Raw genomic sequence first — 27,544 nt, 5'->3', positions numbered from 1 at the left:
TCTCAGATGGCTTCAAATGATCCCGAAGATCCCCCCGGAAATCCCCAACCCGGTGACCTCATTGAGATCTTCAGGCCAGCCTATCAGCACTGGGCTCTGTACCTGGGTGACGGTTACATCGTCAACCTGACACCAGTGGGTCAGTATTCGCTCTTTCTAACATCGCTCTATTTCACCTGGACCAGGCCCATGCTATCTATTGGGATTGGTGTGTCTTGGTGCTATAGTTCATAATTTAAGTCACTGATTGAGTGACGAGTCAACATGGCATGTTTCTAAGGCCTAAACTGGCTGACCACAAAACCCTGCAGACACTACAGCCCTTCAGCAGTTTGAGACCCCTCACTTTACATCAGGCCTACCAGCAAAGGATGAGCTCCTCCTCTATATATATATATATAAGGTTCCTCCTGAGATTTCTTCTCATTGGGGAGTTTTTTCTCGCCATCTTTTGAGGGTTTTTCTCCCCACCAGGGAGTTCTTTACCTCATGTGCTTGCTATTTTGCTCCTCTGCAAAGCGTTTTGTGCCAGTTCTCTGTAAAAAGCAAAAAAATTGATTTGATTTTGATTCGACCTAAAAAAGTGCAATTGATTCCCTCCACCAGATGAAGGCCAGGCCACGGCCATGTCCAGCGTGAAGTCTGTCTTCAGTCGAAAGGCGGTGGTGCGCATGCAGCTGCTGAAGGAGGTGGTGGGGGGCAACTCGTACCGAGTCAACAACAAATACGACGACAACCACACCCCCTTGCCTGTCTGTGACATCATTCACCGAGCCCAGCTTTTCATTGGCCAGGAAGTGTCGTATGACCTGCTGGGCAACAACTGCGAGCACTTTGTCACTCTGCTGCGCTATGGGGAGGGGGTGTCTGAACAGGTCTCTCCCTCTCACCCTCTCTCTCTCTCCCTCTATTTCTCTCCACCTCTCCCTCTATCCCTCTTCCTCTCTCTCTCCCTATATATATACATTTATCTCTCCCTCTCTCTCTCTCCTATATATATATGAATATACATGTATATATGTACTCCTCCCTTCTTCTCTCTACCTCCCCCCTCTCCAATATACATATATATATTTCTCTCTCCCTCTACTATATATAAATGTGTGTACGTATATGTATATATGCACTCCTCTCTCCTTCTCTTTACCTCTCCCTCTCTATCTGTCTCATCCCCTTTCTTTCCTTTCCATTTACAAAACCCCTTAAGATCACCCTGAGCCTCTGTCTGACATTGTCCGTGTCACCTACCCGACGCTTCATCAGAGTATTTATTGTAAGACTTCTGAAGAGCGGCTCGTGAGAGGCTCAGCCCGTTCTGCCTGCGTGTGATTTATCCCCATGGTAACCATGCGTTTGTGTCTCCGTAGGCTTCCCAGGCCATTGGCGCGATCAGTCTGGTGACGGCGGCTGCCAGCGCCTTCTCAGTGCTGGGACTGATCAACAACCGAACCCCAAACAGGCCTGACTGACTGACTCCTTCACATACCACCCTAACCAGCTCGTCTCTCTCTGAGCTCAGCACACAATCTGCTGTCTGTGCAGATTATTACGATCTTGATTACCCAAAGCACTTGCCTCTCTTGTGCAAACTGCGTAAAAAAAGATCAGTAAGGCGTTGCTTACTGGAAGGTCAAGGGTAGTTTTTGTTGTAGATTTTGAACCTCAAGAAAGAGCTTGAGTTATTCTAGACTGGGACTTGCGCAATGTTGTGGCTGATATAATTACCTACAATATGTACACCTGCAAAAGTGTGATTAAAGAAATGAATGTGTTTTGATAGTATATTTACCTTTCATAATTAGTTCGTGTTGTTTGCAGTACATGTCAGTGCAGTGTAAAATGCAAGTGCTGTTATTTTATCCTTGGTTAAATAAAATATAAACTGTCTGTATTTGTTTTTCATAAATATTTTAAAACATTGCGCCAAGAAGAAAGTGGTAGACATTTGTCTGTTTATTTTATAATGTTTAAATAAAGTTTTGTTGGCGCTTATTGATTACGACATTTTCTGTGACGTAGTTGTCATGCGTAGCCCATTCACACGTGTTGTTTTTCAGAGCAAGCTAGCGTTCGGTGTTCTCTAAAATTTGATTGCTAGCTACGTTTGTATTGAATATTACGACTGGAAAACCTAACCCTATTAATAATCACTCACAAAGACAGACATGGGCAAGAAATTAAAAGTAGGGAAAACTCGGAAAGACAAATTCTATCACTTAGCAAAGGAGACGGGTACGTTGATCGGAATGAGTGTTGCAAGCTAACGCACTGCTAACCTGCGAACAAACTGGATTTTGGCAATTATTAATTTGTGAAGTTTTTAATACCGGGTAGCCACAGTGTCTATGACCGTTGTTAACTAGATCGGTGATGGTTACCAAAAGGTGTGTTGTGTACGGTAATTGTGCGACTTGGTTAAACAGCTAACGTTAGCTAGCTTGCGGGCTAACTTATACGGGCGAGTTACATGACCGAGTTATTGCAGCAAAGAAAGAGTTCAGAACGACAGTAACAGCTGGTTGACATTTACTTTGATAACGAATTTGATCTGCTCATTGTCGCTAAACATACACATGGTATTCCCTCTGTTTCAGAAACGACCTACTTCTAATTGCGAGTACATAATAACGGTTGGCGGTCATCGAAATTGGTCTACCTGCTGATTTTGTTGTCAGTGGTAATGCTGAAAATGTGGCTTTTGTCTCCTTATTTCAGGTTACCGCTCCCGTTCGTCTTTCAAGCTCATTCAGCTGAATCGTAAATTTCAGATCCTGCAGAAAGCACGAGCTGTGGTGGACTTGTGTGCGGCGCCGGGCGGATGGTGAGTGGGTCACTGATGAGGTGACACGCGCACGTATTACAGTCCATGCATGGTCAGTTATGCCTGTACATATTTGTATGTACAGCGAACTGACCCTTGTACCCAGAGCACACCTTTGATGCATGTGCATTATGAAGGACTTGCAGAAACGGAAGTGGGTAACCTGTTAACGCTGTGTCTCGTCTCAGGTTGCAGGTGGCTTCAAAGTTTATGCCCGTCTCCAGTCTTATCATCGGTAAGTTCTGGTCCTAAAGTCATAATGTGGCTTTGTGTTAAGCTTTGTTTCCAAATTCCCTGGTGTGCCATTCCCCATGAACCTGTAGTGTGAAACGGTACATATCATTTCTAATCTACGTTTTTTTTGTTTCTTGTCAACTTGGTGTACCACATTTGTTGAAGAACACCATAGTTTCTTGTTGGCAAGTTGGTTAGCCTTAGGATAAATCTGTGCCAACGCTTCTCTCTGTAGGTGTTGATCTGGTACCAATCAAGCCCATCCCCAACGTGGTCACCCTCCAGGAGGACATCACTACAGAAAAGTGCCGACAGGTGGGCAGTGACATTATTTCTGTGCCACAAGGACAATTATTTAGATATAATGAAGATTTATTTATATAATAATGTATATGTATTTTATAGTTTTTATTACTGGGCTATTATGAACAGGCACTATATTTTCAACTTTTTTAACTTTCAGAATTTTGAAATTGTGAATTTATGCACTAATTGTACAATGCAAGGAAATTGGAAACGAATATAATAACTAATTTGTAAAGGCACAGTTCTCCTTTTGCGTTTTTATGGTTTATGTGGCTGTTGTGTGTAACCTTGGTTTATGTAGCGGTGGTGTGTAATCTGGGTCTTTGTAGCGGTGGTGTGTAATCTGGGTCTTTGTAGCGGTGGTGTGTAATCTGGGTTTATGTAGCAGCAGTGTGTAATCTGGGTCTTTGTAGCGGTGGTGTGTAATCTGGGTCTTTGTAGCGGTGGTGTGTAATCTGGGTCTTTGTGGCGGTGGTGTGTAATAGCTGACTCTGTTCTGAATTTTTCCCAGGCCCTGAAAAAGGAGCTGCAGACCTGGAAGGTGGACGTTGTTCTGAACGACGGTGCTCCCAACGTAGGAGCCAACTGGCAGCATGACGCCTTCACCCAGGGTACAGAGTGAATGCACCTCCCACCTCCCTCACACACACACCTCTCCCTTACACACACACACAGACACATCTCCCTCACACACACACATACCCCTTACATTCACACACACCTTTCCCTTACACGCACACACACACACATCTCCCTCATACACACACACACACCTCTCTCCCTCTCTCACACACACACACACACATCCGTCTCACACGCACACTCACACATACACACACACGTCTCCCTCACACACACACACTCATACAGGCAGTCCGGTCTCACTGCTCTCTCTCTCCCTGGTCCCTCCCCAGCTCACCTCACCCACACACACACACACACACACACACACATCCCTGTCCCTCCCTCACACACACACACACACACACAGGTCTCACTGCTCTCTCTCTCTCCCCGGTCCCTCCCCCAGCTCACCTCACGCTCATGGCGCTCAAGCTGGCCTGCGAGTTCCTGGCCAAGGGCGGGAGCTTCATCACCAAGGTCTTCCGCTCCAAGGACTACCAGCCGCTGCTCTGGATCTTCCAGCAGTTCTTCCGCAAGGTGCAGGCCACCAAGCCCCAGGCCTCGCGTAACGAGTCGGCCGAGATCTTCGTCATCTGCCAGGGTGAGCGGTTCCGGCCTCCCGCCTGCCCGTGCTGTCCGAGGCCCAAAGCTGGTCCAGGGTCCGGCTTTGTCTCGAAATGGATATGAACCCGCCGCCCTGATCAGTGCTTTGTGCTTCCTACCTTTCGCCGGCTGCTAGACAGTGCTTTCTAGTGGGTCTAGATCACGGGGGGGTCCAGTCATATCCAAAAAGAGCTGGTGTGTGGCCGCATGGTTTCGTTCTAGCCCAGCTCTAAGACATCTGATTCAACTAGGTAACTAGTCGCGGTCTTCAATCCAGAACTTGACAGGTAGAATCAGGTGTCTTAGTGCTGGGTTAGGACAGAAACCTGCACCCACACTGGCCCTTTTCGGATAACATCGGACACCCCCTGGTCTAGATCTCTTGTTACACCCGTATGAAATTGTTGCTGCAGCATTGAGCCTTGAATGATGTGGTCACTGGTGCTCAAGTTTAGTTCAGTCGCTTTATCATCCCACTGTAGGAAAATTCATTTGGCTTCAACACGCAATACAAAAGACTTAAAAACATAAGCCCACAGTAAATGCCTGGATTTGAACCGCTCAGTGGTCACTTTGCTACTCTTTCCATGCGCCTGTGAATGAATCAAGTGAATCAAATGAATCAAGTGAATCAAATGAATCAAGTGAATCAAATGAATCAAGTGAATCAAATGAATCAAGTGAATCAAATGAATCAAGTGAATCAAATGAATCAAGTGAATCAAATGAATCAAGTGAATCAAATGAATCAAGTGAATCAAATTAATCATCTACCTCCATTGGCTACGCAGGCTTCCTCGCTCCTGACAAAATCGACAACAAGTTCTTTGATCCCAAACACGCCTTCAAAGAGGTGGAGGTCCAAGCCAAGACGGTCAAGGAGCTGGTGCCTGTGAAGAAACCGAAGGTACGGGTTAGGGTCCCTGTGTTCAGTCATGTGACCTCACTGCTGGGGGTGGGGTGGGGGGCGGGGGGGTCGTGTCTCTTTCTGACCATTGATGTGACCGCGACAGTGTGTGTTTGTGTCCCTCTGTAACCGTGGAGATATGTGTCCACGTGTCATCATTGCCGCTGAAGTCGCCATGCTGCTGTCGCGACTGCGTGCGTCCTTGTCGCGACCGCGCGCATCCTTGTCGCGACTGCGTGCGTCCTTGTCCTGATCGCGCGTCCGGCGGCGGGTTTCCCGCGCGACTGACCGCTGTGCGTTTCAGGCGGAGGGCTACGCGGACGGCGACCTCACTCTGTACCACACCTTCACGGTGACCGAGTTTCTCAAGGCCGAGAACCCCGTGGACTTCCTGGGCAAGGCCAACGAGGTGAGCGACCGCCGAGATCGCCAGAGAGCATTGTGGGAAACCAGAGTAGTCATCATAGAGGTTTACATGATGTTTCGGTAAATGTTTGGCACGTCTTTTTGCCTTTAAACAATCTTGAACGTCTGATCGTTTAATGTGTTAAAACAGAGGTGCAGCCTACTCTTTTGTATAGCTTTATTCATATATAATTTTTAGAAGTTTTTGTGTTTTTAATAATTCTTTTCCTGGGAAATCAAAACAATCTGAAAACTTGAAGTTTGGGGGAAAAACCGTAAACTTGTACTCCTGGAAAATGTTGTTGATGACGAGCCTTGTTTTGATTTTGAAATTTTTTTGTTTATTTTCATTTTTGCCTCTTTTTTCAGATTTCCTTCGACAACCCCACGCTGAGAACCCATCCCGCCACCTCTCCGGAGATCCAGGAGTGCTGCCGGGACATCAAGGTCCTCGGACGCAAGGAGCTCCGGTGAGGCCCCCCCTTTCCCATCCCTTCCAATCAGAGGGCACCTTACTGACCAAGGAGCCAATCAGATAGCAGTTTGTTATAGGCTGTCATGCATCCAGATCTGAGCTGTAAAGAGGCGAGCGTCCCTCATGAAGCGAAACGTCTTCTGTTCGTTTACCCTCTGAAGAGGAAGAAGGTTTTTTGGAATGTTTTTTTAGTTTTTTTCAAAATTCTAAGTCCGTGTTCTAGAACATCGCTTTCAGTTACCAGTAGCGATTGTTTCATCAGCGTCAGAATGTTCAGTTAAGAACACCTTAAAGGGTTAAAAGGCAGGACTACGCACTACAGAAAAGATTCTCCGCTCAGGACAATGAACAGATTACAGTGGCTCTGGCTGCTTGCACTCAGTACAGTTTGCAGAAACTCATTCAAGCCTGTGTGCTCATTTACAAGCAGCAATAGGTTTCTGAGCTGTGTGTTCTTCTTAGCTCAGAGGTCAGAAGCGAGTGTAACTGAGGTTGCTGGACTCATTCACAGGGGCACTGGAATTGTACCATTTAGCAAGGAACTTAACCCTTTAACCTGTGAGGTCACAAATATGTGATTGGAATGTTCTTAACTGAGCATTCCAATGCTGATGTCACAGTCACTACTAGCGATTGAAAGCAGTGGAGTCCTAGAACACTGAATCTTTGGAATTTTGGAGAAAAAAACAAAAAAATTTCAAACAAACCTGCCATTCAAAAGGTCAACCTGACATGCTTCAGCAAACCTCCAGCCATGTGAATGGATTGTATAGCAGGAAGGTGACCTGTGTGCGCTGCTCTGGGTCAGAGAACCTGATTCGGGCCTAAATATCCTCCTCTACCCCTGAGCAGCCTCCTGCTGGCCTGGAGGGGAAAGCTACGGAGGTTCCTGACCAGGAAGCTGAAGGACGAGGCCAAGCAACTGGACCAGGACATCCGGTACTGGCTGCCTGTCTGATACCTGCGTTTGCTGGCCTGCTTTAATCCCTGTGTGTGCGTGCGTGTGTGTGTGGGGGCATGAGGGGCGTGCGTGGGTGTGTGGGGGTGGGGGTCATGTGTGTGCGTGTGTGTGTGTGGGGGGGGGGGGGGGGAGGCGTGTATGTGTGTGCGTGTGTGTGTGTGTGGGGGGTCGTGTGTGTGCGTGCGTGTATGTGGGGGCGTGAGGGGTGTGTGTGTGTGCGCGTGTGTGTATGGATGTGTTTTGTGCGTGACCTTGTGGATGACCTTGTGGTTTTCAGGCAACCGTACAGGCGGCTGTAATTCACTGAGTCTGACTCCAATCCGTTCCCCCCCCCCCCCCCCCCCCCCCTCAGCTTGAGCTCCAGTGAAGGAGAGAGCGATACGGAGAAGGAGAGCAAGAAAAAGAGATCTGACAAGGAGGAGCCAGAGGAGGACGACGAAGAGGAGATGGACAGGAAGTTGGCAGAGATTAAAGCCCAGGAGGTGGCAGAGCTACGGAGGTTAGTTTCCTGTTTACCATCTGTTGATTGTTATCTATGGTGTTTTTTAGGCCCTGTTGCATTGTGGTGGGCCCCGTGTCCTTCCTGTGAGAGTTCGGCATCGCGCCTGCGGTGTTCAGTTCTATTTCAGTTGAGTCTCTGGGGGTTTTCGAAAGCACACCTCATTTAACAGCTAGAGCAGGGCTGCCCAGCCCTGTTCCTGGAGATCTACCATTCTGTAGGTTTTCACTCCAACCCTAAGCGCACACCTCATTCAGCAGCTAGAGATCTTGTTAGGCTGCCAATTAGTAGAACCAGGTGTGCCAGATTAGGGTTGAAATGAAAATGAAAACCTACTGGGACTGTAGGTGAATACGAATACAGCCCTGAGAAGCCCGCTCCGTAAACTGATTAGCCAGCACATTCCTGCGCGTTGCACGAACGGAGAGGGTCAGCGGTGCGTGACAGACCGTTATCTGGTAGAGCTCGTATCGGGCGCAGTGGATGGAGTGTGCGCCCGTGATTACATCTTATCTGATTTGAAGAGGAGAGGCCCTGACTTGCTGCCCTCCGTGCCCTCTACACCAGGGTTCTCAAACTCAAGCCCTGGAGGGCTGCAGCGTCTGCAGGTTTAACTCCAGTCCTGGAGGGCCGCAGGTTTAACTCCAGTCCTGGAGGGGGCGCTGTGTCTGCAGGTTTAACTCTGCAGACACTGCAGCCCTCCAGGACTGGAGTTAAACCTGCAGACACTGTGGCCCTCCAGGACTGGAGTTAAACCTGCAGACACTGCAGCCCTCCAGGACTGGAGTTAAACCAGCAGACACAGCGCCCTCCCCAGGACTGGGGTGTCAGCTGCCTGCTCTGTGCTGTAGGTGAATGAGGAGTGGGGCTGGGCTGTTTTTTTCGTGCTCTCACGCCCTTGCGCGTGCGTTCGTTCTTCGTCTGCGCAGGAAGAAGAAGAAGCTTCTGAAGGAACGGCGGAAGCAGAGGGAGCGAATCGAGCTGAAGATGGACCTGCCCGGCGTCTCCATCGCCGACGGCACCGACTCCTCCATGTTCTCTCTCGGCACCATCAACAAAGCCAAGGTACGAGCGTCCGTCCGGACTGCGGTTCCGCAGTGCCCAAGGGTTCCGTCTGGGTCTGCGCCGGTCCGTTCACACACAGTCCCATACAGCGCCGATTGTGGTTGTTTAGTCCTGTCACTTTACCTTTACCGCTACCTTAGTAACTGTAGGGTCTGAGGTGAGTAACTGTAGGTTCTGAGGTGAGTAACTGTAGGTTCTGAGGTGAGTAACTGTAGGGTTCTGAGGTGAGTAACTGTAGGTTCTGAGGTGAGTAACTGTAGGGTCTGAGGTGAGTAACTGTAGGTTCTGAGGTGAGTAACTGTAGGTTCTGAGGTGAGTAACTGTAGGTTCTGTGGTGAGTAACTGTAGGGTTCTGTCGTGAGTAACTGTAGGGTTCTGAGGTGAGTAACTGTAGGTTCTGAGGTGAGTAACTGTAGGTTCTGAGGTGAGTAACTGTAGGTTCTGTGGTGAGTAACTGTAGGTTCTGTGGTGAGTAACTGTAGGGTTCTGTAGTGAGTAACTATAGGGTCTGAGGTGAGTAACTGTAGGGTTCTGTGGTGAGTAACTAGGTTCTGAGGTGAGTAACTGTAGGTTCTGTGGTGAGTAACTGTAGGGTTCTGAGGTGAGTAACTGTAGGGTTCTGAGGTGAGTAACTGTAGGGTCTGAGGTGAGTAACTGTAGGTTCTGAGGTGAGTAACTGTAGGTTCTGAGGTGAGTAACTGTAGGTTCTGAGGTGAGTAACTGTAGGGTCTGTGGTGAGTAACTGTAGGTTCTGAGGTGAGTAACTGTTGGTTCTGAGGTGAGTAACTGTAGGTTCTGAGGTGAGTAACTGTAGGGTTCTGAGGTGAGTAACTGTAGGGTTCTGAGGTGAGTAACTGTAGGGTTCTGAGGTGAGTAACTGTAGGTTCTGAGGTGAGTAACTGTTGGCTCTGTGGTGAGTAACTAGTTTCTGTGGTGAGTAACTGTAGGGTTCTGAGGTGAGTAACTGTAGGTTCTGAGGTGAGTAACTGTAGGGTTCTGAGGTGAGTAACTAGGTTCTGTGGTGAGTAACTGTAGGTTCTGTGGTGAGTAACTGTAGGTTCTGTGGTGAGTAACTGTAGGTTCTGTGGTGAGTAACTGTAGGGTCTGAGGTGAGTAACTGTAGGTTCTGAGGTGAGTAACTGTAGGGTTCTGAGGTGAGTAACTGTAGGTTCTGAGGTGAGTAACTGTAGGGTTCTGAGGTGAGTAACTGTAGGTTCTGAGGTGAGTAACTGTAGGTTCTGTGGTGAGTAACTGTAGGGTTCTGTGGTGAGTAACTGTAGGTTCTGAGGTGAGTAACTGTAGGGTTCTGTGGTGAGTAACTGTAGGTTCTGAGATGAGTAACTGTAGGGTTCTGAGGTGAGTAACTGTAGGGTTCTGAGGTGAGTAACTGTAGGGTTCTGTGGTGAGTAACTGTAGGTTCTGAGGTGAGTAACTGTAGGGTTCTGAGGTGAGTAACTGTAGGTTCTGTGGTGAGTAACTGTAGGGTTCTGAGGTGAGTAACTGTAGGTTCTGAGGTGAGTAACTGTAGGGTCTGAGGTGAGTAACTGTAGGGTTCTGAGATGAGTACCTGTAGGTTCTGAGGTGAGTAACTGTAGGGTCTGAGGTGAGTAACTGTAGGGTTCTGGGGTGAGTAACTGTAGGTTCTGAGGTGAGTAACTAGGTTCTGAGGTGAGTACCTGTAGGGTTCTGAGGTGAGTAACTGTAGGGTTCTGAGGTGAGTACCTGTAGGGTCTGAGGTGAGTAACTAGGTTCTGAGGTGAGTACCTGTAGGGTTCTGAGGTGAGTAACTGTAGGTTCTGAGGTGAGTACCTGTAGGGTTCTGAGGTGAGTAACTGTAGGTTCTGTGGTGAGTAACTGTAGGTTCTGAGGTGAGTACCTGTAGGGTTCTGAGGTGAGTAACTGTAGGTTCTGAGGTGAGTACCTGTAGGGTTCTGAGGTGAGTAACTGTAGGTTCTGAGGTGAGTAACTGTAGGTTCTGTGGTGAGTAACTGTAGGTTCTGAGGTGAGTAACTGTAGGTTCTGTGGTGAGTAACTAGGTTCTGAGGTGAGTAACTGTAGGTTCTGAGGTGAGTAACTGTAGGGTTCTGAGGTGAGTAACTGTAGGTTCTGAGGTGAGTAACTGTAGGGTTCTGAGGTGAGTAACTAGGTTCTGAGGTGAGTAACTGTAGGGTCTGAGGTGAGTAACTGTAGGTTCTGAGGTGAGTAACTGTAGGTTCTGAGGTGAGTAACTGTAGGTTCTGAGGTGAGTAACTGTAGGGTTCTGAGGTGAGTAACTGTAGGTTCTGAGGTGAGTAACTGTAGGGTCTGAGGTGAGTAACTGTAGGTTCTGAGGTGAGTAACTGTAGGGTTCTGAGGTGAGTAACTGTAGGGTTCTGAGGTGAGTAACTGTAGGTTCTGTGTCTCTTTTCAGGCTCTGTGGGAGATTTCGCGGGGGGACATGAAAGGGGCGGACGCCATGTTGAAGGAGGAAGAGGAGGGTGAGGATGACGTGTACCTGTCGGACGACGAGATCGACCGCATTTCCTTGGCCTCTGACTTGGACTCAGACGACCTGCAGGAAATCGAGGAGAAGGAGAAAACCCTGGAGAAGACGGCACAAAAGAAAAAGTACTCATTACATTACACGTTACTTGTTACATTATGTTGTATTACGTTCTTATTACATGACATACTTGTTACATTATTCAGCACATTACATTACTAATTTCATTAAATTATATTATGCATTACATTTCATACTCATTACATTACTCATTACATTACATGCATTACTTTTCTTTTTTTCCCTCTTTTTAAAAAAAAAATAATATTGATTTTTCAAGTGTAAATGTCACGGGAGCAAATAATTTAGCAAACGTACACGGAGTGAAACATTAACCACAAATAATTTTAAAAAAAATGAAACTGATGAAGTATGGAAAGAACGTGTAAGATATGACTGGCAGTACCAAAATAGACACGACGGGCCGGTTAGCACTAGAAGACCGCACCACCCCTGCCAACGCCGCCAAGATTAGCCGCTTCCCTGCATCAGATATTTATCAGAAGTGAAGTCATTTCCTCCTCATCTTTCACATCTGGAGATGTGCGTATATTTGATCGTAACGGAAATCGCACATCAGACAGGGCCTGCTGCTCGTCAGAGTTTCAGTGATGGTGTTGTTGCTACCTTACGTTTGGGCCAACAATCAACAGTGTGGGGTTTTCCTCTTCGGTCTGCCGATTGGGCTCACAAAGTTTCATCGCGTTCCTTGAGTCCGTTTTGAAGGGCAGTGGCGTGCTTGCAATGGTGAGGGAACTGAGCTTTGTAACCTGAAGGTTGCAGGTTCAATCCCGATCTCTGCCGTCGTCCCATTGAGCTAGGTGCGTAACCTGCATTGCTTCAGAAAACATCCAGCTTGGGTAAGCGGATTTACTGTGAGAAACTGAGAAAGATGTGCAAGTCGCTCTGGATAAGATAAATGCTTGTAATGTAACGGAACTGGTAATGCTCCTACTTGTGGGAAGCATTGCCCCACTGTCCAACCTTTCCGCCAAGTTTTGTTGTATTTCATGAATCCGTTGGGACGTGGCTTTTTGTGGGAAACCACGCCCAGCATCACCCCCCCCCCCACCCCCCACCCCCCATTTGGCCAGCTGGGTTCTTGCACATTCGTTCATATCTTTTGTAGATATCCCGCTGACAGACAGACAGAAGGACAGACGGAATGGGGTGATAACAACCCCTATTATCTCTCTTGGCGGTGGCGACTGGCCAAACAAGACTGACGAGACGTGTGGTAGCGCACATTGTGATAACAGACTCCGATAATGTTGTAGCGGTGAAATTTGAAGCTCTTAACGTGCTTTTAAAATGTAAGCAGCTAACGAGTTGCAATGCTACAGCGGTCGTCGCGTGCGGGCGGGCTAGTATGGAAACTTGAGCGGCAGTTGGCAGAATGTGACCGTTGTTGTAGTTCCGAAAATGGCAACTTGTCAACAACGTACTTAATCGAAATCCCTGTGGGGGGGGGGGGGGGACCCATGGATCAAAAATAGCGATTCGCTGCCAGGTTTCCGGGTGATTCAGTATGTCATGTAGTAAATATTTGGTTTTTGGGAGGTCTTTGAGTATAGAAGCTGTGAAATCCTCTCCCTTACGTTTCTCTATGCTACTGTTCTTTTCCTCTCACTGTCCATTTCTGTCTTTCCTTCTCTCTCTCTCTCTCTCTCTCTCCCCCCCCCCATCCTCCGCTTCTCTGTTTCTCCTCCTCTGTCGGTTTCTCTCTCCATTCTTTTCTTCTTCTCCACTGGTTATCTCCCTCTTTCAATCAAATCAATCAATCAAATTTTATTTGTATCGCGTATTTTACAGCAGTCGTCACAATACGCTTTACAGATAACCCTGGCCTAAACCCCCCACAGGAGCAAGCCTAAGGCGACAGTGGCAAGGAAAAAATCCCTTCTTTCTCTCTTCCCTTCTCACTAAATTAATATTTCCCAGTTCTAGCTACTGTAGTACCATAGTTGTAGGGGGATGGGGTGTAATTGCTCATTCTAGCTCAGCCCATCCCCTTGTACATGAAAAGGCTGCTGATAAACTAGTCAGGTAGCCAATCTAAAGATTAAATAAACATCGAACACGGAATAATAAAGGTCCTTTGTTGTTTTGGCGCTCGTGGGCGTTGCGATAAGGTATGAATTTGGCCGTCAGTCGTAAGGTTCAGATTGAACCTGAGCCAGCTCCGTGGAGGCAGTGGTGATACAGGCGAGTGTCAGCTTGGGGCCGTCCGAAAACCCGTGCCCCTGGGCCTTTGAGCCGCTGACCCCAGGTTAGGAACCTCACCGGCACCGGCAGCTCCGGCGACGCACGTGGCCTTGTGATTGGCTGTCGATGGACCGGTGGTGATACAGGCGAGTGTCAGCTTGGGGCCGTCCGAAAACCCGTGCCCCTGGGCCTTTGAGCCGCTGACCCCAGGTTAGGAACCTCACCGGCACCGGCAGCTCCGGCGACGCACGTGGCCTTGTGACTGGCTGTCGATGGATCGGAGCGTGCGTGCGTGGAGCGGGTGGCCTAGCCTGCGATCGACCAACGGCGGCGGCTCTCTGTCTGTCTGACGACGGCTGGGCTTCTGCTCGCCGTTCATGGTTCATCAGTCACGCTTAGTCCGTGCGTCGGCCAGAGCCTTCTGGGAATCTGCGGGAGATTAAAGATTGTAAACTTTCCCCGCGGAGGAGCGATGGGGCTTTCAGCGCGCGAGCTAGCGACCGAGCTAGCGAGCTCTCCCGAGAGCTGGCCCCATGACTGTTTATCTCCCGCTCTCTCTGGGACCCTTTCTCTGCTCTTTCCCCAAAGTCTGCGGTACCTGACTGCGAGCGTGCACGCTTCCTGTGTTGCAGGGTGTCCTTCAGCGTAGAGGACGAAGAGGAGGAGGAGGACGAAGGAGAGAGGAACGAGCTGCTGGTGGAGCTGGAGGGAAAGGAGGAGAAGAGAGATCGAGAAACCAGCCTGTGGTTCAGCAAGGTGTGTGAGTGTGAGTGTGAGTGTGCGTGTGCGTGTGCGTGTGCGTGTGCGTGTGCGTGTGCGTGTGAGTGTGCGTGTGCGTGTGCGTGTGCGTGTGCGTGTGCGTGTGCGTGTGCGTGTGAGTGTGAGTGTGAGTGTGAGTGTGAGTGTGAGTGTGAGTGTGAGTGTGAGTGTGAGTGTGAGTGTGAGTGTGAGTGAGTGGAGGCGTGACTGCCTGCGTACATGCGTGTGTATGCATGTGTATGCGTGTGTGTGTGTACGTGCGTGAGTGTGAGTGTGAGTGAGTGGAGGCGTGACTGCCTGCGTACATGCATGTGTGTGCGTGTGTGTGTGTACGTACGTGCGTGTGTGTGTTTGTGGGTGGGCGGGCAGACGTGTGCATGCGTGTGTGAAGCACACAAAGCCCTCAGCCGCGGTCTCTGTAGCGGGCGACAGGCCCACACACAGACTCTCTGGTGCCTGCAGAGCTTGCACACACGTCTTCTTCTTACCCCCCCCCCCCCCCTTCTCTAGAATCAGTCCCAGTCTCAGCCCAACCCACCTTCCCAGCACCCCCCCCCCCCCCCCCCCCGAATATTTACACAGAGCATTCTCCAGAAATAATGTCCTGTCCCCTTTCCCAAGACAACATGGTGTTCAAAGCTTTGGAAAGAAATGTCCCCTGGGGCACGCACATGCGCACATACACACACACGTGCACGCAGGCACACTCACACACACGCACGCAGAGTTCTGAGTAAACGTCTGTGTGGGCACGGTAGCTGGAAATTCATGGCGTGTTTAGTTGACCCCGTCTTCCTCCCCCCCCGGCCTGCGCAGGACATCTTCTCTGAGCTGGACCTGGACGCCGACGCAGAGTCTGAGGTTCGGCAGGCGCAGAGGCTGCAGAACAGGGAGGTCACCGGGGGTGAGTGTGGAACCGTCCGGAAAAAAAAAATAAATCGCCTGACTCACTGGGGGCTGTTCTCTGTCACATAAATATCATTCAGTAAATCCACCCTGAAAAGGATGGGGGAAAAAAGTGTTGTCAAGTGGAGGCAGAGTCTGAAGACTGTGGATTAAAAATGTCTGCCAGAGCGTCTGAAGCTGTATCTGAGAAAACTCCCATCAGTCACTGCTTGGAAAACAGTGCTCAGGGAATTGTTTTACTATTTTCCCCCAAATTGACTCATTTATTTGTCTTTTTTTGTCCCTTTTTCTTATGAATTCTGCAAACTGTCGTGACAATCTGCAAATGTTGCTTCCGCAGAAATTTGCAGAGACGTTGATTTGGTGGTTGTTTTGATGTTGGGTTTCTATCGTAACCATAGAGCTTGAACACACAGTGAGACCTGCCCAGGGCAAACAGAGAAATTGGGGAGGGTGAACGTTCCATACAAATCATTTCCACCCATATAAATAGAAGATTGCCTTAATTGGACTGAGCCCGTACACTGTGTTTTTGGAAGGGAACTTATCCCGAAATGATGACCAGTGTGCTGAGATGTAAGATGAGATGTACTTTTATTGAACCCCGTGGAGTAATGTGTCCTCTGCATTTGACCCATCCTAGTTACTTAGGATCAGTGGGCAGCTGCCTCTCTGTGCTGCGCCCGGGGACCAACTCCTGTTCTGAGGCCAGGGTCAAGGGCACCTGCAGGAGCGCACCTAAAGCCGCGTTTCCACCAAAATCACCCAGAACTTTCAGTCCCAGGAACTACTTTACCAGGAACTAAAAGGTTCCTTCAGCCCATGGTTTAAATTTAGACCCTAGTTCCTGCGGTGGAAACGCACCGAGTTCCTCAAAAGGTTCCTGGTTCCGGGGTAAAGTTCCTGCGGTGGAAACGCGGCTTAACCTGCATGTCTTTGAGTGTGGGAGGAAACCGGAGTACCCGGAGTAAACCCACGCGAACACGGGGAGAGCATGCAAACTCCACACAGAACCCACAACCTTCTTGCCGTGAGGCAACAGTGCTAACCACTATGCCACCGTGCCACCATGTGCATATAGCTCTGCCTGTGCACTGTGCTTGCAAGCCCTGATGATGGTTTCCGGGCCGAAATGTTTCCTGTCTTTCTTTTTGGCACTCTGAGCACTTTGATGTTTTTGCACTTGCGATTTGAATAAACAAAGATATCTTTTGGCACATCTCAGCACATTGGGCGTTCCCTTGCAATACAAAGTGTTGTGAACCTTTTTTTTGAACCAATGCACCTGTGGTGACTTTTTATCCAGTAACTGCACAGGTCTACTCTCTATGTAACACCCATATAAGTACAAATTCTGAAGCACGAGTTTAGTAGTTGTCTATGACCATGAAATGCACTTTCTGTACGCCGCTTTGGATAAAAGCGTCTGCCAAATAAATGTAATGCTATGTAATGTAATGCATTATGAATGCAAACAGCTTTGTTTTGTCCCTCAGAAATAGTTTGTTTTATACAGAAATTCCCCTCTGACACCTAAGCGCAGGTATCCGTGTTGCTGCCGAGTTTGACTTAAAAACAAATCCCCAGTTGTGTGTAAATGGGCACCACAGGACGGGACGGCAAAATCAGTTAATTATCGTGGCATGAATGGAAGTTCCTGTGAAGGAGAGAAGAGAGAGAGAGGGAGACTGCCTGGTGTAAACAGTGAGACGAAACCCAGCGGCCTGGCGCTTACGTTTTATTTGCATGTGTTTGCATTTCAGCGATTCTCGTGCACTCATTTGTTTTCTGCGAGAACGTCAGATTTTGTTATAGTCTGGGGCCCTGGGAGTGGCAGGCACTGTTGCGATCTACTCACTGTCGTACGTCTGTCACGCATCGCTGAACTGCATTTCCCAGGAGACCTGAGCCTTTCCGCATAGTTTCCGTAGAGCGTTCTTAGAAACTGGGGAGGGGGTTGGAGGGGCCAGGCCATAGAGTGTACATAGGACCTGGAGATGGTAGAAGGGGCCAGGCCATAGAGCGTTCATAGAAACTGGGGAGGGGGTTGGAGGGGTCAGGCCATAGAGCGTACATAGGAACTGGAGTGGGTAGGAGGGGCCAGGCCATAGAGCGTACATAGGAACTGGAGTGGGTAGGAGGGGCCAGGCCATAGAGTGTACATAGAAACTGGAGTGGGTAGGAGGGGCCAGGCCATAGAGTGTACATAGGAACTGGAGAGGGTAGAAGGGGCCAGGCCATAGAATGTACATAGGAACTGGAGAGGGTAGAAGGGGCCAGGCCATAGAGCGTACATAGGAACTGGAGAGGGTAGGAGGGGCCAGGCCATAGAGTGTACATAGGAACTGGAGTGGGTAGGAGGGGCCAGACCATTGAGTATACACAGGGACTGGAGAGGGTAGGAGGGGCCAGGCCATAGAGCATACATAGGAACAGGAGAGGGTAGGAGGGGCCAGGCCATGGAGTGTACTTAGGAACCAGATAGGGTTGGTGGAGCCAGAGGTTGGGTTAGCTGAAGGCATGCCTTCCTGTCTAGTTCAATATGCATGTCTACGATAGGTTCTGAGTCTTAAAGCCGTGCCCATATCCTAACCGTACTCATGACGATCTAATGGGAAAAAAACCAATGTGTGATCAAAGCTGTTGGTCTGAGACTCTGTATGAAAATCCCCCCCCCCCCCCCCCCCCCCCCAGGGAAAGGCAGAAAGAGGAAGGCCCAGGAGGAACCCGCACCTGCTGAACAGGAAGAGGAAGAGGAAGAGGCGGGGCCATCCCAGGAAGTGGAGGAGAAGCCTGGGGAGCAGGAGGGCGAAAGCGATTCAGATGATGACAGCAGCAGCGATGATGAGAGGTACGACGGTTAGCCTGACGCTAACGTTTATACCAGTGGTTCCCTGATCTTTTCGGTCAGCCCGCCCCTTTCCCCCAGCAAGTTTGGTTCCGCTTGGATGCAATTTCCTCTCTGGTTTCTAATGGACTCTTTTTCTCCCCCCTTCAACCCTCTCTGCACTTCCCCTGTCATCTCTGTGGAACGTCTGGTTTATACCCATAATTACTTTCCCACATTTTGGTTGATTTGATGGAATGAAGTTAAAAAAATATATATTTTAAAAGCCTGTGTGCTTTAACAAGTTTGATTTATTTATTATCCTTACCTTTTTTTTTGCAATAACTAGAACCATGTGAACCAATTTTGTTTTGACAAGGTGTGAATCACTGTAGCGGAACAATAATAGGAATATTGTCATTCAGTGTTGTAATAGAACAGTTATAAGAAGTCCAGTTTTGTAATAAAGCAGTAATAAGAGTGTTTTTTCTCAGTCCAGTGTTGTAATAGAGCAGTAATAAGAGTGTTTTACTCAGGCTAGTGTTTTAATAGATCAGTTATAAGAGTGTTATACTCAGGCCAGTGTTGTAATAGAGCAGTTATAAGAGTGTTATACTTAGGCCAGTGTTGTAGTAGAGCAGTTATACGGGTGTTATAATCTATATTTCTGCTGTAATCAGGGAAATTGCCCAGATGAAGAAGGGCGCAGGGAGGACTGGTGGCGGAGGGGGCGGAGCCGACGATGACGACTTCCATGTGGTTCCTGTGGAAAGCACCAGTGAGTCGTGTGCATGATTGTGCAGGAAGTGTGCATGATTGTGGAGGAAGTGTGCGTGTGATTGTGCAGGAAGTGTGTGTGATTGTGCAGGAAGTGTGCGTGATTGTGCAGGAAGTGTGCGTGATTGTGCAGGAAGTGTGCGTGATTGTGCGTGATTGTGGAGGAAGTGTGTGTGATTGTGCAGGAAGTGTGTGTGTGATTGTGCAGGAAGTGTGTGTGTGATTGTGCAGGAAGTGTGTGTGATTGTGCAGGAAGTGTGTGTGATTGTGCAGGAAGTGTGTGTGTGATTGTGTGGGAAGTGTGTGTGATTGTGCGGGAAGTGTGTGTGATTGTGCAGGAAGTGTGTGTGTGATTGTGTGGGAAATGTGTGTGATTGTGTGTGATCGTGGAGAAAGTGCATGTGATTGTGCGTGGTTGTGGAGGAAGTGTGCGTGATTGTGGCGCTGGTGTGCGTGATTGTGGGTCCCATTGGTAAACGGTTAAGAACCAGCGCTGTAGTCAGAACAACCGCCTGACAGTGGGTGAGAGTCATGGTTACTCAAAAATATGCAGGTTTTATTTGCACTCTATATGCGCCATTGAGTGTGTTTATGTGTTTATGTGTGTGTGTGTGTGTGTGTGTTTGCGCGCAGGTAAACGTGCTCGGATTCTGGACCCGGAAGGGCTGGCTCTGGGTTGCCAGATTGCCACCTCTAAGAAAAAGACGAGAGACCTGGTTGATGGCTCCTTCCACAGGTGAGACCCCTGATACTGAAAAATATGATCTCTGTGCACGCATCTACACTGTGTGTGTGTGTGCGTGTGTGTGTGTGTGTGTGTGTGTGTGTGTGTGTGTGTGTGTGTGTGTGTGTGAGATGTTGGGTCTGTATTAGTGTGTGTGTGTGTGTGAGAGATGTTAGGGTCTGTATGTTAACACGGGTGTGTGTGTGTGTGAGGGATGTTGGGTCTGTATGTTAACACGGGTGTGTGTGTGTGTGTGTGTGTGTGAGAGTGATGTTGGGTCTGAATGTTAACACGGGTGTGTGTGTGTGTGTGTGTGTGTGTGAGGGATGTTGGGTCTGTATGTTAACACGGGTCTGTGTGTGTGTGAGGGATGTTGGGTCTGTATTAGTAAGTTAATACGTGTGTGTGTGTGTGTGTGTGTGTGTGTGTGTGTGTGTGTGAGGGATGTTGGGTCTGTATGTTAACACGGGTGTGTGTGTGTGTGTGTGTGTGTGTGTGTGTGTGAGAGGGATGTTGGGTCTGTATGTTAACACGGGTGTGTGTGTGTGTGTGTGTGTGTGTGTGTGTGTGTGTGTGTGTGTGTGTGTGTGTGTGTGTGTGTGTGTGTGAGGGATGTTGGGTCTGTATGTTAACACGGGTGTGTGTGTGTGTGCGTTTCTCAGGTTCACCGGCTCGGAGGACTACACTGAGGTGCCGGAGTGGTTTGTGGATGACGAGAGGAAGCACAGGCGGAAGCCGGTGCCCGTAACCAAGGAGATGGTGGAGGAGTACAAGCAGCGCTGGAAGGAGATCAACGCCCGGCCAATCAAACGCGTGGCTGAGGCCAAGGCCCGCAAGAAGAGAAGGGTGAGAGACGCGTGCGAGCGTGCGTGCGTGCGTGTGAGCGATTGAGTCCGATTGAGAGGGGGAGAGATTGAGAGAGTGTGAGGGAGAGGGAGAGAGGAAGTCCACAGGTAGGGGGAGAGAGAAAGAAAGGACAGTGGGATGGAGAACAGAAGGGGAGAGAGAAGAACAGAATGAGGCTGAGTGTGTGTGAAAGTGTGTCGTCGTCCCCCCGTCATTGCCAATGTCCAATATTTTTTCTTATGGGGGGGGGGGGGCGCTCTCCGTAACTGAAGTATAATGGTCTTCGAGCAGGGCTTAGACTTTCAGGATAAATGAGTTCTTGTTTGTTCAGTATGAGAAGCCCCAGCCGCCTTTCATTGTGGACTATGAGTGGACCAGGTCAAGGCTAACGCCCTTTAGCCATTGCTAGCATGCTGGCAGTATGGCTCATTGTAAGTGAATTATGCCCCCATGTTAAACTGACTAAAGGCGTAGTGGTGCCGTCGAAGAGGGACTGAAGGTAGACATTGGGGTTTTGAGTAAAGGGGAGAAGGAAAGGGGGGGGAACTCTGTCTCTGATTGGTGCCCTCGTTCGTTTACCAGCTGCTGAAGAAGATGGAGCAGGCGAAGAAGAAGGCGGAGGCAGTGGTGAACACGGTGGACATCTCAGAGAGAGAGAGGATGGCCCAGCTCAAGAGGTACACACACACTCACACACACATGCTCACACACACACACACACACACACACATTACATTACAGGCATTTAGCAGACGTTCTTATCCAGAGCGACTTACACAACTTTTTACACACAGCTTATCCAGAGCGACTTACACAACTTTTTATGTAGCACACACATAACATAACACATGCTCATATACACACACACACACTCACGTACACATATCCACATAAACACTAGCACACACACACACACGTACACACACACTCATACTTGCATGCTCATATCCACACACACACACACACACACACACAGTCTAGCACAGCACAGCGTGTCTGAAGAGCCTCTCTGTAACACCCTCCCCCCCCCCTTTGCACCACCCGTTTCTACCTTTCAGCATCTACAAGAAGGCGGGCGTGGGCAAGGAGAAGCGGGAGGTGACCTACGTGGTGGCCAAGAAGGGGGCGGGGCGCAAGGTGCGGCGCCCGGCGGGGGTGAAGGGCGTGTTCCGCGTGGTGGACGGGAGGATGAAGAAGGACATGAGGGGTCTGCAGAGGAAGGAGCAGAAGCAGGGGGGCAAGGGGGGTAAAGGGGGAAAAGGAGGGAAGGGCGGGAAGGGAGCAAGAGGAGGGAAAGGGATGAAGGGAGGGCGGGGGATGAAAGGAGGCAAGGGGCGCCCCAAAAAATAATAACCTCCCACGACCCCTAATGACCCCCTACCAGCCCCCACACCCCCTCCCCATGAAAGATGGTCCCCTGGGCTACAGGACTTTGTAGCTGACTTTTGGCGATGTGATTGAGCGTGCTGAGACTGGAGGATTGTGGGTACCCACAATTCTGCAGGGGCTTCACTCCGAGACCTCTGCCATCACACACTGAGGGGCGTCAGCATGTCCCGCTGTTTGGGAAGCTGCAGCCCAAATTAATTATGGCAGTTTATGGACTTGCCTTGTAATTTAGGGAGGTTGAAGCCCCGAGATCACCATTCTCCCCTGACTGAGTCCTGCACTAAGGCCTTCACCCACCACGTCTCTGTAATGAAGTCGTTGCTCCTGCTGTATTTAACAAATGACTTTGTACAGTCTAGTCTGTAAAGTCAGGTAAATAAATCCGCATACATGCTCCCTGTATGAGTACAGCGTGCCTTCAAGTGTCTCTGTAAATACTTTAAGTCTTTGCATCGGAATCAATAAAATTCTCTTTTCAATAAGTCATCTTGACAATAGTAATACATTTATTTGTGTGTGCGGTGTTTTTGTACCTTAGTTTGCTTTACAGTGTACTTAATCAACTTTAAAATGATTCATCGTGTGCTTTTGAGAACAAGACCAGGTTAAAACCTTGCATGTGGCCGGACCTAACCACACGTGATCCGGCCGACCAATGGCGTAACATTATCACTCGCTCACTCAGTCACTCACTCAGTCACAGACATTTGCGTTCGTAGGGCTGGCCCCGCCCCACTGGTGCGGTCCGGCCAAAAAAAAACGGCCGTGACTCGGCGAGAAAGATCTCGTCCCGTTAAATGATCGCGTTCGCCGAACTCCCCTCGACGGGGCGACAGCACGTGGAGACCCTCCTCCAGGAGTCCCTGGTGGCGAAGTAGTAGGTGAAGGCGTCCAGGCAGCAGTTGGCGCTGGCGAGGCTGAAGGAGACGTGCGTGAAGCCGTGAACGCCCTCCAGCAGGCCGCAGTCCCCCGGCCTGTGCGTCTCCACCGCGTGCTTCAGCAGGAAGCCCAGGTGGAACGGCGTGAAGCAGACCACGAAGACCGCCAGGTTGGCCGCGATGATGCGGACGCACTGGGCCTTCTCCGCGCTGGAGCCGCCGTCGCGGCCGCCGCCGTTTCCGCCGGTCGGCCTGGACAGGACGCGGATGATGTGGGCCGAGCAGAAGGTCATGGTGGCCAGCGGCAGGAAGTAGCCCAGCAGCTCCAGCACCAGTATGAAGGACAGGGGCAGCGGCTTGCTGCGGACCTTCTGGAAGCACATGAAGCGGGTGCCGTTAGCCTCCGGGGGGGCGTCCACCTTGTAGAACCCGGCGCCGATGGAGCAGGTCACGACCCAGATGAGCACGCACACCACCAGCGCCTTGCGCGGGGACAGGACCTGCTTGGCCCGGAAGGGGTACTTGATGCCCACGTAGCGCACCACGCTGATGGCCGTGGCGGTGAAGATGCTGACGTACATGTTCACGTAGTAGACGTAGACTAGGAGCACGCAGAAGTGGGCCGAGAACGGCCACTTTTTCCGGTAGGAGTACATCTTGAAGGGCAGGAAGAACAGGACGGTGCAGTCCGCCAAGGCCATGTTGGTGATGTAGACCATCATGTAGCTCCAGGGCCCGCCCCCGCGCCCGCAGCAGAATATCGCCAGCACCGCCACGTTTCCCAGAAGCCCCAGGACGAAGCTGGGAATGGAGATCCCCATCTGCAGTATCTGCACCGCCTCCGTGATGTTTAGGTTGCAGCTGGACTCCATTTCCCTGTCTGGAAATGACACATTGACACATGAACATAGTCGGTTAGGTCTGTTGGATATAAACTCCTCAAAAAAAACGTTTGGAAATTTGTGTTTGGTCGATCATATCTCTGTTGTCAGTGTATTATTAGCATTGTATCTTATACCATTGGAAAGCCTGTTCATTTCCCTTTACAATGATGTCCCATTTGCAAGGATTATGCATTTGTGGGATGAGCAGCACAGCTGATTATGTGGGTGGGGTCCCAAGTGGAATGTGGCAAATTTCCCTGCCAATGTCAAACAGTGTATTCTCCTGTTGGTATTGACTCTATTGTTTTGAGTTGTTTGGGGGATTGGATGATTGAACTCTCTATCAGTAACAAGGAACAAACAAGACATATTGGTAATTTTACGCTTTATTCATTGAACAAACAGTCAGGAGCCTCAGTAGCGGGTGGAAGAATCATATGCAGCCACAACAGCCTGGCATCACCCCCTCATGCTGGTCACCAGCCTGGTCACGCCTTGCTGTGGGATGGCATTCCGTTCCTCAACCAGGATTTGTCGCAGGTCAGCCAACGTGGTTGCGTTGGTCACCCGTCTGTCAGTCTGTATGTCAATCTTTGAATTCACCCCTCTCCTTCCCTGTCTGTCCCTTAGTGTGTCTGTCGGTCTTGCCGTGTGCCTCCCCGCCTGCTTGTCCCTTTGTCTGTCCTTTTAGGTCTCCCCGTGTTGTTCCTGTGCCTGTGTCAGTCTGTTCCCTCTTAGTGTCTTAACCCACTCCCTGTCTGTGTTAATGCGTTCCCTGTCTGTGTCAGTCTGTTCCCTCTTAGTGTCTTAACCCACTCTCTGTCTGTGTTAATGCGTTCCCTGTCTGTGTCAGTCTGTTTCGTGCCTGCGTCTACCCCTGCCGTGTCTGATTCAGTCCCAATGTCCGTTCCTTGTCTGTGAGCCCCCGCCAGTGTCTTGTCTAGTCCAGCCTAGTGTTCTGTCTTGTCTAGTCCAGTCTGGTGTTCTGCCTTGTCTAGTCCAGTCCGGTGTTCTGCCTTGTCTAGTCCAGTCTGGTGTTCTGTCTTGTCTAGTCCAGTCCGGTGTTCTGCCTTGTCTAGTCCAGTTCGGTGTTCTGCCTTGTCTAGTCCAGCCTATTGTTCTGTCTTGTCTAGTCCAGCCTAGTGTTCTGCCTTGTCTAGTCCAGTCCGGTGTTCTGCCTTGTCTAGTCCAGTCCGGTGTTCTGCCTTGTCTAGTCCAGTCCGGTGTTCTGCCTTGTCTAGTCCAGTCCGGTGTTCTGCCTTGTCTAGTCCAGTCTGGTGTTCTGCCTTGTCTAGTCCAGCCTGGTGTTCTGCCTTGTCTAGTCCAGCCTAGTGTTCTGCCTTGTCTAGTCCAGTCCGGTGTTCTGCCTTGTGTAGTCCAGTCTGGTGTTCTGCCTTGTCTAGTCCAGTCTGGTGTTCTGCCTTGTCTAGCCTAGTTTCAGATTCCTCGGTTGTCTGAAATCTAACCAATCTGACCGTTAGTAAATCTGACTTTTGCCCAAGTGTTATCCCTAACATGAAGAGCTTCTGTAATATCTGAGGAGATCCAGCGGTTAGATCGATTTTTTTATTCTGAAATTCTTAGAGGGGGGAATGTGTCTCAGCAAGTGAAGTAAAACCGTAATGAAATGCTAAGCATTCCTAGCTAAACGCTAGATCGGAATCAGGAGTGTCACACATTGTCTACGTTGGCATGATATAAATCATGTATGAAACCGAAACCGTATTCTATACGTCTTATAAAATGTATTTTCCTAATAATCCTTGCTTTAGAATTTTCATTTCCGGCACTTCTGACACATGCACCTGGGCATGCAGTTGATCAGTGATATTATTTAAGTAGGCTTGTTCAAATAGGATCAGGATCAGTAAGCCTCACAGAACTTTTCTTAAATTAATCTTACTTTCGTTGTTAAAAATGTTATTACGAAGAAGAAAAAAAAATACGAGACACATGTGCAGACCTTGGTTTTTGTGCATGTCCCTGATGTATGGAGATTATGAATGCTGGCCATTTGAAAATCTTATGCGCAATAAGGAAACGGCCATGAACAAATACAGATAAGAAAAAAAAAAAGATGCATGCCGAAATGTGCTTGGAAACGCTCTCACACGCAATTTACGATCAAATGTGATCTCACAGATGTTTCGTGAATGAGGCCCAATTAGCGTAGATTTAGACAGATTTTTCGTATTAGGCTAAGTATGTTTGGTAATCAATTGAGACTAGTTTAGCCCAAGATACAGCTATTATAGCCTGGTGGAATTCCTGGAAAGGCAATCAAGTTTACACCCTTAATTGTTAACTCACGCAACGCATAAGATGACATCGGTTTTCCTGTTTGTTCCCGGACCAGGCTTGTCGAAGAAGAAGGGTATAAAATACAAGTTCTCTTGCAGACAAGCACCCTTTCACATAAACCAGAGATTTACTTTTAGGTTCTTATTTTATACTTTTGTGCTCAGTGCCAAAGCTATATGCAAACAATACATCTATTTGTATGCCTTGGCTACGACTAATAAATCATGCATCGTATTCATTATTTATTTAACGCCACCCCAGAACATAATATTTTTGTTTTGTTGTTGTTGTTTTTGTTTTGAGCATGAACTAAGCGGTTCATGCTAGTAACCGGCTATGCTGGTCTTTGCCTGGCTACGTTCCCATTCACCCGGCGTCATTCATCAGAGGTTCTTATCAAACGTAACTTAGAAAGTGAATCTTTTAAGGGTTACGCTACAATTTACCATTTAGGCATTTGTTGGTACACTATCAGCCAATGAACGTACAGTTCAAAAGTGCTTTTTGCACAGTAAACAATCATTCCCAGAGCCGAAGTAACAAAATTCCGAAAAATTGTACTTTATTTTATGGGAATGAGGTCCGTCTGTTCTCACAAGATATCGATCTTGTTCGCACAGGTTGTAACATCTTGTTTCCAAATTATAAAAAAAAGGCCTTAATTGTTTCGTAACATCGGGGTCTCTGTAAAATTAACGATGCAACTACCTACAGCGGGCTATTTGTGACCGGTGCCTAAGTGACAGCAGGTAAACCGAAAAAAAGAGAAGATATGTGCGAACTGGGAACCTGAGGAGGACATGCCAAAAGTAGGCTACACTAGCACGATAAATTTGGCAGTAAAGTGTTATTTCAAAACACAGAATAAGCTGAAAACATTATAGCTACACGGTATTTAAGAGGACATATTTTAAATAACAAAACATATAAATGTCGTAAGCCGATGCACATAAAGAACTCGCTCGGTTATGTCTGATTTACCGTTTTGTAAGCATTATCTTTTAATGTATTTGTTGAAACTTTCATTTGTAGGCTACTTGTTGTAGCCTGTGCTATTTCTTATGCTGTCCCACTGTCATGGGTAAAGTTTAAGTGCACATAAATAATTGTTTGGTTAAAACAGAAACTTAGCCTACCTGTGTGAAAAAACGCAGGGCGTAAATTGTGAACTGCTGGATTTCCTGGTCTTTGTCTTCTAACAATTAACAGCCGAGGAATAGAAAGTACATTCGATGGGTTTATAGATCTCTTATTAACTCTGGGCGGTACAACACACAGGAAAAAAAAATTGCGGGGTGGAGGACCATTAGAGGTGTTCTGCGAAGTTCGCGAAATAATTTGTAGCAAACTACAAAATTTACACCGTTCATGCTATTCGTGGTGCTAAGAGGATTGGTCCTGACTCCTGAGCCTCGATATACAAAAATAACTGCATAAACAGCTAGCCTACAACCTTCTCACCAATTTAAGAGTGGACATTTATTGGCGTTAATAATTACTTATGGGTGTACCGGAAATACCACGCAGTTTACTCGACACTCTTATCCACAGGGACTGTTTTCATATACCGTCCGTCTGGAGAAATACATTTGTACGTAGCCTACAA

General features: G+C 48.7%; 3 protein-coding genes across 3 annotated transcripts; 2 read left to right on the top strand and 1 right to left on the bottom strand.

Moving 5' to 3' along the window:
* LOC118225183 (phospholipase A and acyltransferase 1-like) lies at positions 1-2,154 on the top strand (the record flags this gene model as incomplete). The annotated part of the gene is made up of 3 exons (XM_035413273.1): positions 1-139; positions 607-875; positions 1,368-2,154. Coding segments are annotated over 3 exons (510 nt in total), but the record flags the coding sequence as incomplete, so codon positions are not given.
* ftsj3 (FtsJ RNA 2'-O-methyltransferase 3) lies at positions 2,033-22,359 on the top strand. Its single transcript, XM_035415938.1, has 21 exons — positions 2,033-2,232; positions 2,716-2,821; positions 3,010-3,056; positions 3,291-3,370; positions 3,873-3,972; positions 4,392-4,586; positions 5,380-5,495; positions 5,800-5,904; positions 6,270-6,370; positions 7,228-7,314; positions 7,689-7,835; positions 8,765-8,900; positions 11,311-11,507; positions 14,280-14,403; positions 15,223-15,310; positions 18,007-18,163; positions 18,820-18,917; positions 19,550-19,652; positions 20,303-20,486; positions 21,069-21,163; positions 21,545-22,359. The coding sequence occupies exons 1-21, from the start codon at positions 2,166-2,168 to the stop codon at positions 21,834-21,836; spliced, it is 2,625 nt and encodes an 874-aa protein (XP_035271829.1). The 5' UTR covers positions 2,033-2,165; the 3' UTR covers positions 21,837-22,359.
* Positions 22,359-27,544, bottom strand: LOC118226365 (G-protein coupled receptor 55-like). The gene is made up of 2 exons (XM_035415939.1): positions 27,075-27,544; positions 22,359-23,633 (listed from the first exon to the last, which is right to left on the bottom strand). Exon 2 carries the CDS (start codon positions 23,623-23,625, stop codon positions 22,669-22,671), a length of 957 nt encoding a protein of 318 aa, XP_035271830.1. The 5' UTR covers positions 23,626-23,633; positions 27,075-27,544; the 3' UTR covers positions 22,359-22,668.

Source organism: Anguilla anguilla, chromosome 4, assembly GCF_013347855.1.
Source record: "Anguilla anguilla isolate fAngAng1 chromosome 4, fAngAng1.pri, whole genome shotgun sequence".
NCBI lineage: Eukaryota > Metazoa > Chordata > Actinopteri > Anguilliformes > Anguillidae > Anguilla > Anguilla anguilla.
This window is presented reverse-complemented; position numbering and strand designations above follow the sequence as displayed.